Below are 20,037 nucleotides of genomic sequence, written 5' to 3' on the forward strand. Positions count from 1 at the left end.
TCACTGTATAACACTGGGGTACAGTACTGGTGGAGACGGGTCTGTCGCTGCATAACACTGGGGTACAGTACTGGTGGGGACGGGTCTGTCACTGTGCAACACTGGGGTACTGTACTGGTGGGGGTGGGTCTGTCACTGCATAACACTGGGGTACAGTACTGGTGGGGACGGGTCTGTCACTGTGTAACACTGGGGTACAGTACTGGTGGGGACGGGTCTGTCACTGTATAATACTGGGGTACAGTACTGGCGGGGGTGGGTCTGTCACTGTATAACACTGGGGTACAGTACTGGTGGGGACGGGTCTGTCACTGTATAACACTGGGGTACAGTACTGGTGGGGACGGGTCTGTCACTGTATAACACTGGGGTACAGTACTGGTGGGGAAGGGTCTGTCACTGTATAACACTGGGGTACAGTACTGGTGGGGACGGGTCTGTCACTGTATAACACTGGGATACAGTACTGGTGGGGACGGGTCTGTCAATGTATAACACTGGGGTACAGTCCTGGTGGGGACGGGTCTGTCACTGTGTAACACTGGGTTACAGTACTGGTGGGGACGGGTCTGTCGCTGTATAACACTGGGGTACAGTGCTGGTGGGGATGGGTCTGTCACTGTATAACACTGGGGTACAGTACTGGTGGGGACAAGTCTGTCACTGTATAACACTGGGGTACAGTCCTGGTGGGGGCGGGTCTGTCACTGTGTAACACTGGGGTACAGTACTGGTGGGAAAGGGTCTGTCACTGTATAACACTGGGGTACAGTACTGGAGAGGACGGGCCTGTCACTGTATAACACTGGGGTACAGTACTGGAGGGGACGGGTCCGTCACTGTATAACACTGGGGATCAGTACTGGTGGGGATGGGTCTGTCACTGTATAACACTGGGGTACAGTACTGGTGGGGACGGGTCTGTCACTGTATAACACTGGGGTACAATACTGGTGGTGACGGATCTGTCACTGTATAATACTGGGGTACAGTACTGGTGGAGACGGGTCTGTCACTGTAGAACACTGGGGTACAGTACTGGTGGGGAGGGGTCTGTCACTGTATAACACTGGGGTACAGTACTGGTGGGGAGGGGTCTGTCACTGTGTAACACTGGGGTACCGTACTGGTGGGGACGGATCTGTCAGCGAATAACACTGGGGTACAGTACTGGTGGGTACGGGTCTGTCACTGTATAACACTGGGATACAGTACTGGTGGGGACAGGTCTGTCACTGTATAACACTGGGGTACAGTACTGGTGGGGACGGGTCTGTCAGTGTATAACACTGGGGTACAGTACTGGTGGGGATGGGTCTGTCACTGCATAACACTGGGGTACAGTACTGGTGGGGATGGGTCTATCACTGTATAACACTAGGGTACAGTACTGGTGGGGACGGGTCTGTCACTGTGTAACACTGGGGTACAGTACTGGTGGGGACGGGTCTGTCACTGTATAACACTGGGGTGCAGTACTGGAGGGGACGGGTCTGTCACTGTATAACACTGGGGTACAGTACTGGTGGGGAGGTGTCTGTCACTGTATAACACTGGGGTACAGTGCTGGTGGGGACGGGACTGTCACTGTATAACACTGGGGTGCAGTACTGTGGGGACGGGTCTGTCACTGTATAACACTGGGGTACAGTACTGGTGGGGACGGGTCTGTCACTGTATCACACTGGGGTACAGTACTGGTGGGGACGGGTCTGTCACTGCATAACACTGGGGGACAGTACTGGTGGGGACGGGTCTGTCACTGTATAACACTGGGGTACAGTACTGGTGGGGACTGGTCAGTCACTGTATAACACTGGGGTACAGTACTGGTGGGGATGGGACTGTCACCTTATAACCCTGGGGTACAGTACTGGTGGGGACTGGTCTGTCACTGTATAACACTGGGGTACAGTACTGGTGGGGACGGGTCTGGCACTGTATGACACTGGGGTACAGTACTGGTGGGGATGAGACTGTCACCGTAGAACCCTGGGGTACAGTAATGGTGGGGACGGGTATTTCACTGTATAACACTGGGGTACAGTACTGGTGGAGACGGGTCTGTCACTTTATATCACTGGGGCACAGTACAGATGGAGACGTGTCTGTCACTGTATAACACTGGGGAACAGTACTGGCGGGGACGGGTCTGTCACTGCATAACACTGGGGTACAGTACTGGTGGGGATGGGTCTGTCACTGTATAACACTGGTGTACAGTACTGGTGGGGACGGGTCTGTCACTGTATAACACTGGTGTACAGTACTGGTGGGGACGTGTCTGTCACTGTATATCACTGGGGTACAGTACAGGTGGGGACGGGTCTGTCACTGTATAACACTGGGGAACAGTACTGGCGGGGACGGGTCTGTCACTGCATAACACTGGGGTACAGTACTGGTGGGGATGGGTCTGTCACTGTATAACACTGGGGTACAGTACTGGTGGGGACAGGTGTGTCAGTGTATAACACTGGGGTACAGTACTGGTGCGGACGGGTCTGTCACTGTGTAACACTGGGGTACAGTACTGGTAGGGACAGGTGTGTCAGTGCATAACACTGGGGTACAGTACTGGTGGGGACGGGTCTGTCACTGTATAACACTGGGGTACAGTTCTGGTGGGGATGGGACTGTCACCTTATAACCCTGGGGTACAGTACTGGTGGGGACTGGTCTGCCACTGTATAACACTGGGGTGCAGTACTGGTGGGGACGGGTCTGGCACTGTATGACACTGGGGTACAGTACTGGTGGGGATGAGACTGTCACCGTAGAACCCTGGGGTACAGTAATGGTGGGGACGGGTATTTCACTGTATAACACTGGGGTACAGTACTGGTGGGGACGGGTCAGTCACTGTATAACACTGGGGTACAGTACTGGTGGGGACTGGTCAGTCACTGTATAACACTGGGGTACAGTACTGGTGGGGATGGGACTGTCACCTTATAACCCTGGGGTACAGTACTGGTGGGGACTGGTCTGTCACTGTATAACACTGGGGTACAGTACTGGTGGGGACGGGTCTGGCACTGTATGACACTGGGGTACAGTACTGGTGGGGATGAGACTGTCACCGTAGAACTCTGGGGTACAGTAATGGTGGGGACGGATATTTCACTGTATAACACTGGGGTACAGTACTGGTGGAGACGGGTCTGTCACTTTATATCACTGGGGCACAGTACAGATGGAGACGTGTCTGTCACTGTATAACAATTGGGGAACAGTACTGGCGGGGACGGGTCTGTCACTGCATAACACTGGGGTACAGTACTGGTGGGGATGGGTCTGTCACTGTATAACACTGGTGTACAGTACTGGTGGGGACGGGTCTGTCACTGTATAACACTGGGGTACAGTACTGGTGGGGACGTGTCTGTCACTGTATATCACTGGGGTACAGTACAGGTGGGGACGGGTCTGTCACTGTATAACACTGGGGAACAGTACTGGCGGGGACGGGTCTGACACTGCATAACACTGGGGTACAGTACTGGTGGGGATGGGTCTGTCATTGTATAACACTGGGGTACAGTACTGGTGGGGACAGGTGTGTCAGTGTATAACACTGGGATACAGTACTGGTGAAGACGGGTCTGTCACTGTATAGCACTGGGGTACAGTACTGGTGGGGACGGGTCTGTCACTGTATAACACTGGGGTACAGTACTGGTGGGGGCATGTCTGTCACTGTATATCACTGGGGTACAGTACTGGTGCGGACGGGTCTGTCACTGTGTAACACTGGGGTACAGTACTGGTAGGGACAGGTGTGTCAGTGTATAACACTGGGGTACAGTACTGGTGGGGACGGGTCTGTCACTGTATAACACTGGGGTACAGTACTGGTGGGGGTGGGACTGTCACCTTATAACCCTGGGGTACAGTACTGGTGGGGACTGGTCTGCCACTGTATAACACTGGGGTGCAGTACTGGTGGGGACGGGTCTGGCACTGTATGACACTGGGGTACAGTACTGGTGGGGATGAGACTGTCACCGTAGAACCCTGGGGTACAGTAATGGTGGGGACGGGTATTTCACTGTATAACACTGGGGTACAGTACTGGTGGGGACGGGTCTGTCACTGCATAACACTGGGGTACAGTACTGGTGGGGATGGGTCTGTCACTGTATAACACTGGGGTACAGTACTGGTGGGGACAGGTGTGTCAGTGTATAACACTGGGATACAGTACTGGTGAGGACGGGTCTGTCACTGTATAGCATTGGGGTACAGTACTGGTGGGGACGGGTCTGTCACTGTATAACACTGGGGTACAGTACTGGTGGGGACGGGTCTGTCACTGTATAACACTGGGGTACAGTACTGGTGGGGACTGGTCTGTCACTGTATAACACTGGGGTACAGTACTGGTGAGGACGGGTCTGTCACTGTATAACACTTGGGTACAGTACTGGTGGGGATGGGTCTGTCGGTATAACACTGGGGTACAGTACTGGTGGGGACGGGTCTGTCACTGTGTAACACTGGGGTACAGTCCTGGTGGGGACGGGTCTGTCACTGTATAACACTGGGGTACAGTACTGGTGGGGACGGGTCTGTCACTGTATAACACTGGGGTACAGTACTGGTGGGGATGGGTCTGTCACTGTGTAACACTGGGGTACAGTACTGGTGGGGAAGGGTCTGTCACTGTATAACACTGGGGTACAGCACTGATGGGGGTGGGTCTGTCAGGGTATAACACTGGGGTACAGTACTGGTGGGGACGGGTCTGTCACTGTATAACACTGGGATACAGTACTGGTGGGGACGGGTCTGTCACTGTGTAACACTGGGGTACAGTACTGGGGGGGACGGGTCTGTCACTGTATAACACTGGGGTACAGTACTGGTGGGGACGGGTCTGTCACTGTATAACACTGGGGTACAGTACTGGTGGGGATGGGTCTGTCACTGTATAACACTGGGGTACAGTACTGGTGGGGACGGGTCTGTCACTGTGTAACACTGGGGTACAGTACTGGTGGGGAAGGGTCTGTCACTGTATAACACTGGGGTACAGCACTGATGGGGGTGGGTCTGTCAGGGTATAACACTGGGGTACAGTACTGGTGGGGACGGGTCTGTCACTGTATAACACTGGGATACAGTACTGGTGGGGACGGGTCTGTCAATGTATAACACTGGGGTACAGTACTGGTGGGGACGGGTCTGTCACTGTATAACACTGGGGTACAGTACTGGTGGGGACGGGTCTGTGACTGTATAACACTGGGATACAGTACTGGTGGAGACGGGCCTGTCACTGTATAACACTGGGGTACAGTACTGGTGGGGACGGGTCTGTCACTGTATAACACTGGGGTACAGTACTGGTGGGGACGGGTCTGTCACTGTGTAACACTGGGGTACAGTACAGGTGGGGACGGGTCTGTCACTGTATAACACTGGGGTACAGTACCTGTGGGAACGGGTCTGTCACTGTATAACACTGGGGTACAGTACTGGTGGGGATGGGTCTGTCGGTATAACACTGGGGTACAGTACTGGTGGGGACGGGTCTGTCACTGTATAACACTGGGGTACAGTACTGGGGGGGATGGGTCTGTCATTGTATAACACTGGGGTACAGTAGTGGTGGGGACGGGTCTGTCACTGTATAACACTGGGGTACAGAACTGGTGGGGACGGGTCTGTCACTGTATAACACTGGGATACAGTACTGGTGGGGACGGGTCTGACACTGTATAATACAGGGGTACAGAACTGGTGGGGACGGGTCTGTCAATGTATAACACTGGGGTACAGTCCTGGTGGGGACGGGTCTGTCACTGTGTAACACTGGGGTACAGTACTGGTGGGGACGGGTCTGTCGCTGTATAACACTGGGGTACAGTCCTGGTGGGGACGGGTCTGTCACTGTGTAACTCTGGGGTACAGTACTGGTGGGAAAGGGTCTGTCACTGTATAACACTGGGGTACAGTGCTGGAGGGGACGGGTCTGTCACTGTATAACACTGGGGTACAGTACTGGTGGGAACGGGTCTGTCACTTTATAAGATTGGGGCACAGTACTGGAGGGGATGGGCCTGTCACTGTATAACACTGGGGCACAGTACTGGTGGGGAGGGGCCTGTCACTGTATAACACTGGGGTACAGTACTGGAGAGGAAGGGCCTGTCACTGTATAACACTGGGGTACAGTACTGGAGGGGACGGGTCCGTCACTGTATAACACTGGGGTACAGTACTGGTGGGGATGGGTCTGTCACTGTATAACACTGGGGTACAGTACTGGTGGGGATGGGTCTGTCACTGTATAACACTGGTGTACAATACTGGTGGTGACGGATCTGTCACTGTATAATACTGGGGTACAGTACTGGTGGCGACGGGTCTGTCACTGTATAACACTGGGGTACAGTACTGGTGGGGAGGGGTCTGTCACTGTATAACACTGGGGTACAGTACTGGTGGGGAGGGGTCTGTCACTGTGTAACACTGGGGTACCGTACTGGTGGGGACGGATCTGTCAGCGAATAACACTGGGGTACAGTACTGGTGGGTACGGGTCTGTCACTGTATAACACTGGGGTACAGTACTGGTGGGGACAGGTCTGTCACTGTATAACACTGGGGTACAGTACTGGTGGGGACGGGTCTGTCAGTGTATAACACTGGGGTACAGTACTGGTGGGGACGGGTCTGACACTGTGTAACACTGGGGTACAGTACTGGTGGGGGTGGGTCTGTCACTGTATAACACTGGGGTACAGTACTGGTGGGGACGGATCTGTCACTGTGTAACACTGGGGTGCAGTACTGGTGGGGACGGGTCTGTCACTGTATAACACTGGGGTGCAGTACTGGAGGGGACGGGTCTGTCACTGTATAACACTGGGGTACAGTACTGGTGGGGAGGTGTCTGTCACTGTATAACACTGGGGTACAGTGCTGGTGGGGACGGGACTGTCACTGTATAACACTGGGGTGCAGTACTGTGGGGACGGGTCTGTCACTGTATAACACTGGGGTACAGTACTGGTGGGGACGGGTCTGTCACTGTATCACACTGGGGTACAGTACTGGTGGGGACGGGTCTGTCACTGCATAACACTGGGGGACAGTACTGGTGGGGACGGGTCTGTCACTGTATAACACTGGGGTACAGTACTGGTGGGGACTAGTCTGTCACTGTGTAGCACTGGGGTACAGTACTGGTGGGGACTGGTCAGTCACTGTATAACACTGGGGTACAGTACTGGTGGGGATGGGACTGTCACCTTATAACCCTGGAGTACAGTACTGGTGGGGACTGGTCTGTCACTGTATAACACTGGGGTACAGTACTGGTGGGGACGGGTCTGGCACTGTATGACACTGGGGTACAGTACTGGTGGGGATGAGACTGTCACCGTAGAACCCTGGGGTACAGTAATGGTGGGGACGGGTATTTCACTGTATAACACTGGGGTACAGTACTGGTGGAGACGGGTCTGTCAATTTATATCACTGGGGCACAGTACAGATGGAGACGTGTCTGTCACTGTATAACACTGGGGAACAGTACTGGCGGGGACGGGTCTGTCACTGCATAACACTGGGGTACAGTACTGGTGGGGATGGGTCTGTCACTGTATAACACTGGTGTACAGTACTGGTGGGGACGGGTCTGTCACTGTATAACACTGGGGTACAGTACTGGTGGGGACGTGTCTGTCACTGTATATCACTGGGGTACAGTACAGGTGGGGACGGGTCTGTCACTGTATAACACTGGGGAACAGTACTGGCGGGGACGGGTCTGTCACTGCATAACACTGGGGTACAGTACTGGTGGGGATCGGTCTGTCACTGTATAACACTGGGGTACAGTACTGGTGGGGACAGGTGTGTCAGTGTATAACACTGGGATACAGTACTGGTGAGGACGGGTCTGTCACTGTATAGCACTGGGGTACAGTACTGGTGGGGACGGGTCTGTCACTGTATAACACTGGGGTACAGTACTGGTGGGGGCATGTCTGTCACTGTATATCACTGGGGTACAGTACTGGTGCGGACGGGTCTGTCACTGTGTAACACTGGGGTACAGTACTGGTAGGGACAGGTGTGTCAGTGTATAACACTGGGGTACAGTACTGGTGGGGACGGGTCTGTCACTGTATAACACTGGGGTACAGTACTGGTGGGGATGGGACTGTCACCTTATAACCCTGGGGTACAGTACTGGTGGGGACTGGTCTGCCACTGTATAACACTGGGGTGCAGTACTGGTGGGGACGGGTCTGGCACTGTATGACACTGGGGTACAGTACTGGTGGGGATGAGACTGTCACCGTAGAACCCTGGGGTACAGTAATGGTGGGGACGGGTATTTCACTGTATAACACTGGGGTACAGTACTGGTGGGGTCGGGTCTGTCACTTTATATCACTGGGGCACAGTACAGATGGAGACGTGTCTGTCACTGTATAGCACTGGGGTACAGTACTGGTGGGGACGGGTCTGTCACGTTATATCACTGGGGCACAGTACAGATGGAGACGTGTCTGTCACTGTATAGCACTGGGGTACAGTACTGGTGGGGACGGGTCTGTCACTGTATAACACTGGGGTACAGTACTGGTGAGGACGTGTCTGTCACTGTATATCACTGGGGTACAGTACAGGTGGGGACGGGTCTGTCACTGTATAACACTGGGGTACAGTACTGGTGGGGATGGCTCTGTCACTGTATAACACTGGGGTACAGTACTGGTGGGGACAGGTGTGTCAGTGTATAACACTGGGATACAGTACTGGTGAGGACGGGTCTGTCACTGTATAGCACTGGGGTACAGTACTGGTGGGGACGGGTCTGTCACTGTATAACACTGGGGTACAGTACTGGTGGGGACGGGTCTGTCACTGTATAACACTGGGGTACAGTACTGGTGGGGACTGGTCTGTCACTGTATAACACTGGGGTACAGTACTGGTGAGGACGGGTCTGTCACTGTATAACACTTGGGTACAGTACTGGTGGGGATGGGTCTGTCGGTATAACACTGGGGTACAGTACTGGTGGGGACGGGTCTGTCACTGTGTAACACTGGGGTACAGTACTGGTGGGGACGGGTCTGTCACTGTATAACACTGGGGTACAGTACTGGTGGGGACGGTTCTGTCACTGTATAACACTGGGGTACAGTACTGGTGGGGATGGGTCTGTCGGTATAACACTGGGGTACAGTACTGGTGGGGACGGGTCTGTCACTGTGTAACACTGGGGTACAGTACTGGGGGGGACGGGTCTGTCACTGTATAACACTGGGGTACAGTACTGGTGGGGACGGGTCTGTCACTGTATAACACTGGGGTACAGTACTGGTGGGGATGGGTCTGTCACTGTATAACACTGGGGTACAGTACTGGTGGGGACGGGTCTGTCACTGTGTAACACTGGGGTACAGTACTGGTGGGGAAGGGTCTGTCACTGTATAACACTGGGGTACAGCACTGATGGGGGTGGGTCTGTCAGGGTATAACACTGGGGTACAGTACTGGTGGGGACGGGTCTGTCACTGTATAACACTGGGATACAGTACTGGTGGGGACGGGTCTGTCAATGTATAACACTGGGGTACAGTACTGGTGGGGATGGGTCTGTCACTGTATAACACTGGGGTACAGTACTGGTGGGGACGGGTCTGTGACTGTATAACACTGGGATACAGTACTGGTGGAGACGGGTCTGTCACTGTATAACACTGGGGTACAGTACTGGTGGGGACGGGTCTGTCACTGTATAACACTGGGGTACAGTACTGGTGGGGACGGGTCTGTCACTGTGTAACACTGGGGTACAGTACAGGTGGGGATGGGTCTGTCACTGTATAACACTGGGGCACAGTACTGGTGGGGATGGGTCTGTCACTGTATAACACTGGGGTACAGTACAGGTGGGGACGGTCTGTCACTGTATAACACTGGGGTACAGTACTGGTGGGAACGGGTCTGTCACTGTATAACACTGGGGTACAGTACTGGTGGGGATGGGTCTGTCGGTATAACACTGGGGTACAGTACTGGTGGGGACGGGTCTGTCACTGTATAACACTGGGGTACAGTACTGGTGGGGATGGGTCTGTCGGTATAACACTGGGGTACAGTACTGGCGGGGATGGGTCTGTCACTGTATAACACTGGGGTACAGTACTGGTGGGGATGGGTCTGTCACTGTATAACACTGGGATACAGTACTGGTGGGGACGGGTCTGACACTGTATAATACAGGGGTACAGAACTGGTGGGGACGGGTCTGTCACCAACAGTGATTGTGATTTGGTTAATTAAACTCTCAAGGGCTGCACGGTGGCACAGTGGTTAGCACTGCTCCTTCACGGCGCTGAGGTCCCAGGTTCAATCCAGGCCCTGGGTCACTGTCCATGTGGAGTTTGCACATTCTCCCCGTGTCTGCGTGGGTTTCACCCCCACAACCCAAAGATGTGCAGGGTCGGTGGATTGACCACACTAAATTACCCCTTAATTGGAAAAATGAATTGGGCACTCTAAATTTATTTGAAAAAATTAACTCTCGTGATCGAAATCTTACCTCAGACGAGCAGGTTTCGCTGCTGCAACGACCCGAATTCTTTGCTCCTGAAAATACTCAGCTGTTTTGGCCAGTTCCTCTGTCACCTCTCCCCTCGTTCCATTTTGACAGCTTACCCATTCCTGATTTGAATCACTGCACCCTGGTGTACGTCCACCCAGCTGCCGGGGTCCCAAGCTCTGGAATCCTCTCCCTAAACCTGTCCGCCTGTCCCTGTTCCATTGTCCCAATTTTGGATTTACCGTGCGAATATTAATTTTGGGGCCTTGTTTTTTTGTGTTGAATGACACTCGTGAGAAGGTTTTAGGTGTGTATAACAGGGTTAAAGGTGCTATATAAATAGCACTTTCTATTGTTGTGTAATATTGGCTGGCTTCAATTCCACTGATCAAGAAATCAGTTTCAAACATCCCCACAAAACACGATTGATAGGATTCACATATTACCTAACATGTCGACGTAACACTGGAATCGAGCCAGTCAGGCATACGCCGCTTTGGTATGCCAGTCGTACCAGTTATGCAAATGTTATCACTCCCATCAGGGCAGCACAGTGGTTAGCACCGTTGCTTCACAGCGCCAGGGTCCCAGGTTCGATTCCCGGCTTGGGTCACTGTCTGTGTGGAGTCTGCACATTCTCCCCGTGCCTGCGTGGGTTTCCTCCGGGGGCTCCGGTTTCCCCCCACAAGTCCCGAGAGACATGCTTGCTAGGTGAATTGGACATTCTGAATTCTCCCTCTGTGTACCCGAACAGGCGCCGGGATTGTGGCGACTAGGGGATATTCACAGTAACTTCATTGCAGTGTTAATGTAAGCCTACTTGTGACACTAATAAAGCTTATCGTATCAAGTTACATTCACATAATCCATTCTGCCCAATTGGCTCACGTTAGTGTTTCTACCTCAAAGCCGCTTCCTGCCACCCAATCAACATTCCCCCTCTATTCCCCTCCCCCCTCATGTGTTTATTCAGCTTCTCCTCAAATATTCAAATTTACGTTGGGACATCTGTCCCTCTGTTGCAATTTTCTCCATGCCAAGTCTCCCCATTTTAACATCTGTACAACCCACAAGGTTTTGAGTCCAAACTTGCCAAAGGTGCAGTGCAGACAATAGCAGCTCCTGTCAGCCCCACCTAAAGATGCCGCGGGGAAGGTGGGAAGTGTTTCTTGTGGAATCTACATGACATTCAAACAGGCCTAGTTAGATAATTGTTTCTGCGAAACACTGTTATTTTATTCAAGCAAATTACAGCCCCTTTCCTCTTATCATCACTCAGGGCAAAGGCAGAACGTCTTGCAGAGAAAAAAAACGCTTGTCGGTTTCCAGAAATGCACAGGAAATGCCTTCTGAGGTTGAACCCAGCTACAAAATCAAAAACGAGAACCAGTGACTGTGAGCTGAGGGAAGTTTGCAGGAGTGTCAGCAAGTGGGGGCTTGGCATCCCAGAGAGATCAGTGTTGGCACCACCCCTCCTACCAAATACAGAAATAAAACCAGGCAGCCATCACAAACCATGTCGAAATTTCCAGTTGATACCCAGCTGAAACACTCGACACTTCCATTTCCTTTGTACCTTCCGCAGCCACAGTATGTCAAAGGGTACTTTACGACCAATTGAAGTATTTTGAAGAGATGCAATGTAGGCAAGGCTGCTAATTGTTACCCAGCAAGATTCCACAAACACGACCACGTCTGTGAATCCAGGCCAAAAATATTCTATTATCTGCAAAGCGTTTTGGGATGAGTCATGCTTGTGAAAAGCATTACCGATGTATTTCTTGTTGTTTTAAAATTAATTTGGGGCGATGTGGGTGTCGCCGGCCAGACCTGCATTTATTGCCCATCCCTAGTTGCCCTTCAGAAGGTGGGGGTGAGCTGCCTTCATGAACCGCTGCAGACCTGAGGTGTAGGTGCACCCACTGTGCTGTTAGAGAGGAGTTCCAGGATTTTGCCCCAGTGACAGTGAAGGATCGGCGATATCATAGATCATAGAATTTACCGTGCAGAAGGAGGCCATTTGGCCCATCGAGTCGGCACCGGCCCTTGGAAAGAGCATCCTACCAATGTTAGTAATATGGAGGACTGCACCAAAATATAGGAAAACATACACAGACTGGCAGAATGTGACAAATCAAGATAAAATGCCAAATGAAGTTCAATATAACTTAGGTCAGATGATGCAATTCAGAAGCAGGAATAAGAAGGCAACATTCCTCGGAAAATTATGAAAGTAAATAATGTAGATGAGCAAATACATCTGGGAATAGAGACACAAAATAATTAAAAGTAACCGCTTGGGTTGATAATGGGTGGAAAATACTTGGGGGCCGGGGGGGGGGGGGGTGGAGTGGGGGGGCACATCGCGAAACCAGGCAATGTTTCAATTTTCAAAGATACTTTCTTTGATAAACCACATTCACAGAACACTTCTGCTCTCCTTATTGTAAAATGGATATTGCAACATTGAAGAAGTGTATAACAGATTGACAAAATGATAGCAGAATTGAGAAGTTGCAACTGTCAGGAAAGACTGGATAGGTTTGGGGCTCGTTTCAACATTAAAAAGACCAGATGATTAAGAATTTTGCACGGTGGCGCAGTGGTTATCACTGCTGTCTCACAGCGCCGAAGTCCCGGGTTCGATCCTGGCCCCGGGTCACTGTCCGTGTGGAGTTTGCACATTCTCCCCGTGTCTGCGTGGGTCGCACCCCCACAACCCAAAGATGTGCAGGCTAGGTGGATTGGCCAATCTAAATTGCCCCTTAATTGGAAAAAATGAATAAGTGGAGGTGGTGCTGTTCCCACGTGTCTGCTGCCCTTGTCCTTCGAGATAGTAAAAGTCATGGGTTTGGTGTGACTGTTGAAGGGACCTTGGTGAGTTGCTGCAGTGCATCTTAGGAGAGTTCTGCTGAAAGGCCACTGACTTGAAACAGGTCTGCCTGAAAAGGTGAGTCATGGTCACCTTCTCCAGGGCAATTAGAGATGGGCAATAAATACTGGCCTAGCCTGCGACGCCCACATCCTGCGGAATAAATAAAACAAACGCTATTCTGATTCTCTCTCCACAGATGCTGCCTGACTCAACTGTTTTCAGCATTTAGTTTTTATTTCAGATTTCCAGCATCTGCAGTATTTTATTTTTGTATCAATATCTGAGGAGGTGCTAATGGAAATCAACACTGTTCAATCCTCAGAAAACATCCTCCCCTGTGAAGCAGAGTCATCGATGAAACAGCTACCCTGAGGATCTCCTGCAGTGATGTCCTGGAGCTGAGATGATTGACCTCCAACCACCACAACCATCTTCCTTTGTGCCGGGTATGACTCCAACCAGCGGAGAGTTTCCCCGATTCCCATTGGCTCCAGTTTAGCTCGGGCTCCTTGATGCCGCACTCGGTCAAAGGCGTCACTCTCACTCTGGCATTCAGCTCTTTAGTCCATGTTTGAACCAAGGCTGTAATGAGGTCAGGAGCTGAGTGACCCTGGCAGAACCCAAACTGAGAGTCCGTGAGCAGGTTATTGCTGAGTAAGTGCTGCTTGATAGTCGAGAATATTCTGATAGGGCAGTAATTGGCTGGGTTGGATTTGTCCTGTTTCTTGTGTACAGGACACACCTGGGTAATTTTCCACATTGCCGGGTAGATACCAGTGTTGTAGCTGTACTGGAACAGCTTGGCGAGGGGTGCGGCAAGTTCTGGAAAGTCTTCGGTATTATTGCTGGGATATTGTCAGGGCCCAGAGCCTTTGCAGTGTCCAGCGCCTTCAGCCCTTTCTTGATATCACCTGGAGTGAATCGTATTGGCTGAAGACTGATATCTGTGATGCTGGGACCTCCGGAGGAGACCGAGACGGAGCATCCACTCGGCACTTCTGGCTGAAGATTGTTGCGAATGCCTCAGCCTTGTCTTTTGCACAGATGTGCTGGGCTCCTCCATCACTGAGGATGGGGATATTTGTGGAGCCTCCTCCTCCAGTGAGTTGTTTAATTGTCCACCACCATTCACAGCTGGATGTGGCAGGACTGCAGGATCTATTCCGTTGGTTGCATAATTACTTCACTCTGTCTGTTACTTGCTGCTTATGCTGTGTGACACAAAAGCAGCCCTTGTTGTACCTTCACCAGGTTGACACCTCATTTTTCGGTGTGTCTGATGTTGCTCCCGGCACGCTCTCCTGCACTCTTCATTGAACCAGGGTTGATGCCCTGGCTGGGTGGTAATGGTAGAGTGGGGGATACGCCGGGCCATGAGGTTACAGATTGTGGTTGTCTGTGTGGTATATGTCAAGTAAAAGGGGGCAGAGCGTTAGGAGTTAATTAGAGGGGGAGGACGTATCCACTAGCGCATAAATACTGGCACTGACCACATGGATTTAATTCTGACTTCCCCAATACTGTTCTTCATACATGTACATGACGATTGCAAACTGGCTATCACATCTGATAATTAAAATGATCCCCAAATTGAAGGGACCGCTTTTTGTCACCGGAGGAAGGTAGTTTTGCAAATCGTTTATTTGTGGTTGAAATTTGTGGGTGATAATCAAGCCACCTTGGAACAGGTCAGCACTGCACAGTGGAAATCGCCAGCCAAACGTCAGGCGTTAGTTTCAGTGGAGTTTGCAAGATTAACAGCACAGGAGGCCATTCTGCCCATTGCCTGCATGCCAGCGGGGTATTTACTGAATACAACACCTGCCACATTCAGTAACCAAGGGAAGTCAGCAGCCAATAAACACAGCAGCTCGCTCCTCTCCACCATTTTATCAGTGAGTGCACAGTCAGATCAGATGTAACATGGTGTTGGGATATTGAGATTAAGTCGCCTGTGTTGAGCCGGGGGTTTAATGTACCGCGCAGGATTGGAACACTGTGCACAGGGGTTTGATTACTAACTCCCAGCGAGGCGAGCAAATAGAGAAAATAAAACAGGTCAATAAATAAATGCATTGCCCCCCATTATAACAGCAAATTTCTGCATTTCCCTTGCAGACACCCGAGGCTAACAATATTCTACCCCCTTTGCACCGACCCCCCCCCCCCCCACCCCCAACCCAGACAGGGAGGAGCTGACCACTCGGCCCGCAGCCCCCTTGCTAGCCCCCCTTTACTGACCTCCACCATTCTTGTAGCAGAGATAGGGGAATCTCCAGACGTTGCCCAGTCCGATGAAGCCTCCGGCCACGGATAGGATGAAATCGAGCTTGTTGGCCCATTTCTCACGCTGCACCTTGCCGTCCGCCTCGTCCTCGGGGCGAGACCCCGGGCTCTTCCCGGGAGAGGGCTTCAGGATGTCTTTGTGAAAATCTTTTAAGCAATGCATCTTTTCACCCCGGGCCATTCCTGATCGGGCACACACACACACACACACACACACGAGGGGGAAGAGAAAGACAAGAGAGGCTCCAAATCAATATTGTTCCCTGGAAAATACCAGTCACAACTCATCTGCTCCAACACTAGCCCCCTACATCTGCCTCAAATAGGTATCTGGACATCAATTAACCATATTTCTCAACCTGAATCCCCCTCGCCGAGCAAAATAATATCTTCAACTTGACCCAATCTCCATTTTGCATTTCTTTAAGGAAATACATGCAAACCCTTCCCTTCGCGTTCCCCACCTTCCCTCCCTCCCCCACCCCCGGCTAAATCCCAATTCACCCTAAAATACCTCCACACCCGCTCACATTTAAAATAGACCAAATAGTGCTTTTGAATTTTGATGTTAAACTCTAGGATCTGCCCCCTCTCCCCTACCCAATTCCATCCACTCCACCCCCCCGCCCCCCCCCCCACCACATCTCTCCCCCCTTTCAGTCACCCCCCCCCCCCCACACCCACCCACCCACAATGTGGTCTCTATCACCCTGTCTGCCTCTGCCCCTCTCCCCCCCCCCCCGCCCCATCAGTCTCCAGTCATTATTATAAAGCCTCGCTCTTGCTCAAAGAGAACTAAAACGTATCTTGCTGACTTTGGGGTTTTAAAAAATAAATATATATATATAATAAAAAAAGAAAACAACAAATAATTAAAGTCAGTAATTCGCTACATCAACAATACATACAACAAAAGCAGTTTTGTACTCCTGGAATAACGCCCTTACTCTCCGTCCAGTACACTTGTCCAGCCTTCTGTTTGAGAGAATAAAGAAAAAAAAATACAGAAAAGAACAAAAAAACGAGAGAGAGAGAGAGAGAGAGAGAGAATACAGTTGCCCGGGGAAAGAATCCAGTACAATTCGCAAATCTTAACGGAAAACAGATCTGCTATTTCACCCCCCCCACCCCCCTCCCACACCAACACGGTAACAAAAATTCTTTAAACCTCAAATCAACCACCTTCCAAATCACCCAAACTCTCAGGGAAACGAGCCCCAGGATCCTTAAAATCTCCGGGTGTCCCATTGAATGATTTTTAACCGGGTATTTTTAATGCTTTCTTTGTTCCCCCCCCCCCCCCCCCTGCTCGGAAATGAACAAGCGGTTCCGCCTGATCGATTTCAACAGTTACAATTCCCCCAATGTTAATGTCACAAATACCCTGCTTCAATTCCCACTTCTCGCTGCGGGGTTTATAAAAGAGATTTTTTTTTTGTCCCTGAGAATTACTTCCCAAAATACAGAGACGCAAAGCGCCAGGAATCGAATTTTACAACATTGCAAATCGGCATTAATTAAAATTCATCTTTCTCCACATCGTTAAAAGCTACACGATCTCTCGCTCAAATAATGCCCCCCGATTAGTTGCTCATTACCTGTGTGTGCGATCCCAGAAGCTAGCAGATCCCCGAGCCGCCCACAGATCTCTCCGCTTGTTTTACTGCAACTGGACCGCTGACTGGAGAAGCAGTCAATTTCATTTATAGGGGCCTGTTCTTAAGCAGCCCTCCTTCAACACTAACCTCATGCATGAGTGGAAAAACCCAGCGCAGAGCCGCCTCTCTGCGTCACCGCGTAAAATTGGCACACTGCAGAGAGAGAGGGAGAGAGGGAGGGAGAGGGAGAGAAAGCAGCGTTGGTATTAGACAGAAGGGGGAGTTGGTACTCTTGGTATACACGCACTGGCAGACGAATGCCCATACACACACACCCATACACACACACACACCCATACACACACACACACACCCATACACACACACCCATACACCCCACACGCCCATACACACACACACACCCATACACACACACACACACACCAGACTCACACATACACACACACACACCCATACACACACACACACCCATACACACACACGCACCCATACACCCACACCCACACGCACACACCCACACACACACACCCATACACACACACACACCCATACACACACACCCATACACACACACACCCATACACACACACACCCATACACACACACCCACACACACGCACCCATACACCCACACCCACACGCACACACCCACACACACACACCCATACACACACACACACCCATACACACACACACACCCATACACACACACCCATACACACACACACATCCATACACACACACAGACACTAGACTCACACACACACACCTATACACACACACCCATACACACACCCATACACACACACACACCCATACACACACACAGGCACCAGACTCACACATACACACACACACCCACACACACAGACACCCATACACACACCCATACACACACACACACCCATACACACACACACACACCCATACACACACACAGGCACCAGACTCACACATACACACACACACCCATACACACAGACACACTCATACACACACACAGACACCAGGCTCACCCATACACACACATAGACACCAGGCGCACACATACACACACACACACACCCATGCACACACAGACACACACACATACACACACAGACACACACACACACCCATACACACACACATACACACACACACCCATACACACACACACAGGCACCAGACTCACACACACACACACACACACCCATACACACACACAGACACCCATACACACAGACACACCCATACACACACACAGACACCAGACTCACCCATACATACACATAGACACCAGACTCACACATACACACACACACACACACACATACACACACAGACACACACACATACACACACGCCCATACACACACACACAGACACACACACACCCATACACACACACCCATACACACACAGACACCAGACTCACACATACACACACATAGACACACACACATCCATACACACACCCATACACACACATAGACACACACACATCCATACACACACCCATACACACACAGACACACACACACACACCCATACACACACACACACCCATACACACACACCCATACACACACACACCCATACACACAGACGCACACACACACACATACACACACACAGACAGACACCCATACACACACACACATTGACACACACATCCACACACACACTGACACACACACACTGACACACACAGACACACACACACACACTGACACACACACACCCATACACACACCCATACACACACAGACACACACACACCCATACACACACACACACACACCCATACACACAGACACACACACACCCATACACACACACACCCATACACACACAGACACCAGACTCACACACACAGACACACACACACCCATACATACACAGACACACACACACACACACCCATACACACACACCCATACACACACACACCCATACACACAGACACACACACACACACACCCATACACACACACACCCATACACACACACAAAGACAGACACACACACAGACACCCATACACACACACTGGCACACACACACACACACACACATACACACACACTGACACACACACACTGACACACACACACCCATATGCACGCACACTGACACATACACACTGACACACACACACACACCCCTACACACACACCCACACACACACACACCCATACACACACACAGACACACACACATACATCCATACGCACACACACACCCATACACACACACACAGACACCCATACGCACACACAGACACCCATACACACAGACACCCATACATAAACAAACAGGCACACACACACACCCATACACACACACACACACAGACACCCATACGCACACACACCCATACACACACACACAGACACACACCCATACACACACACAGACACCCATATAGACACACACCCATAGACAAACACACACACACACACACACTCTAAAACACACACACACTGACACACACACCCATACACAAACAAACAGACAGGCACACACACACACCCATACACACACACACACAGACACCCATACGCACACACCCATACACACACACAGACACCCATATAGACACACACCCATACACACACACATAGACAAAGACACACACACACAGACACCCATACACACACCCAAAAACACACACACACACTGACACACACACCCATACACACAC

The 20,037-nt window shown here is 51.2% G+C and overlaps 1 protein-coding gene across 3 annotated transcripts in view; it reads right to left on the minus strand.

The window, feature by feature from the left end:
- LOC140388631 (sodium- and chloride-dependent taurine transporter-like) overlaps positions 1 to 17,521 on the minus strand; it is a 166,193-nt gene extending 148,672 nt beyond the window's left edge. Inside the window, exons 1-3 of one of the 3 annotated variants that reach the window (XM_072473081.1) lie at positions 17,333 to 17,511; positions 16,643 to 16,709; positions 15,690 to 15,917 (exon numbers count right to left, since the gene is read on the minus strand). In XM_072473081.1, the coding sequence (XP_072329182.1) occupies positions 15,690 to 15,915 (226 nt within the window). In that variant the 5' untranslated portion in view covers positions 15,916 to 15,917; positions 16,643 to 16,709; positions 17,333 to 17,511. Of the gene's footprint in view, positions 1 to 15,689; positions 15,918 to 16,642; positions 16,710 to 17,332 lie in introns of all 3 variants that reach the window. The other 2 variants (XM_072473083.1, XM_072473082.1) reach the window with 2 other exon arrangements.
- Positions 17,522 to 20,037: the final 2,516 nt, after the last annotated feature.

This window comes from Scyliorhinus torazame, chromosome 13, assembly GCF_047496885.1.
Source record: "Scyliorhinus torazame isolate Kashiwa2021f chromosome 13, sScyTor2.1, whole genome shotgun sequence".
Lineage (NCBI taxonomy): Eukaryota > Metazoa > Chordata > Chondrichthyes > Carcharhiniformes > Scyliorhinidae > Scyliorhinus > Scyliorhinus torazame.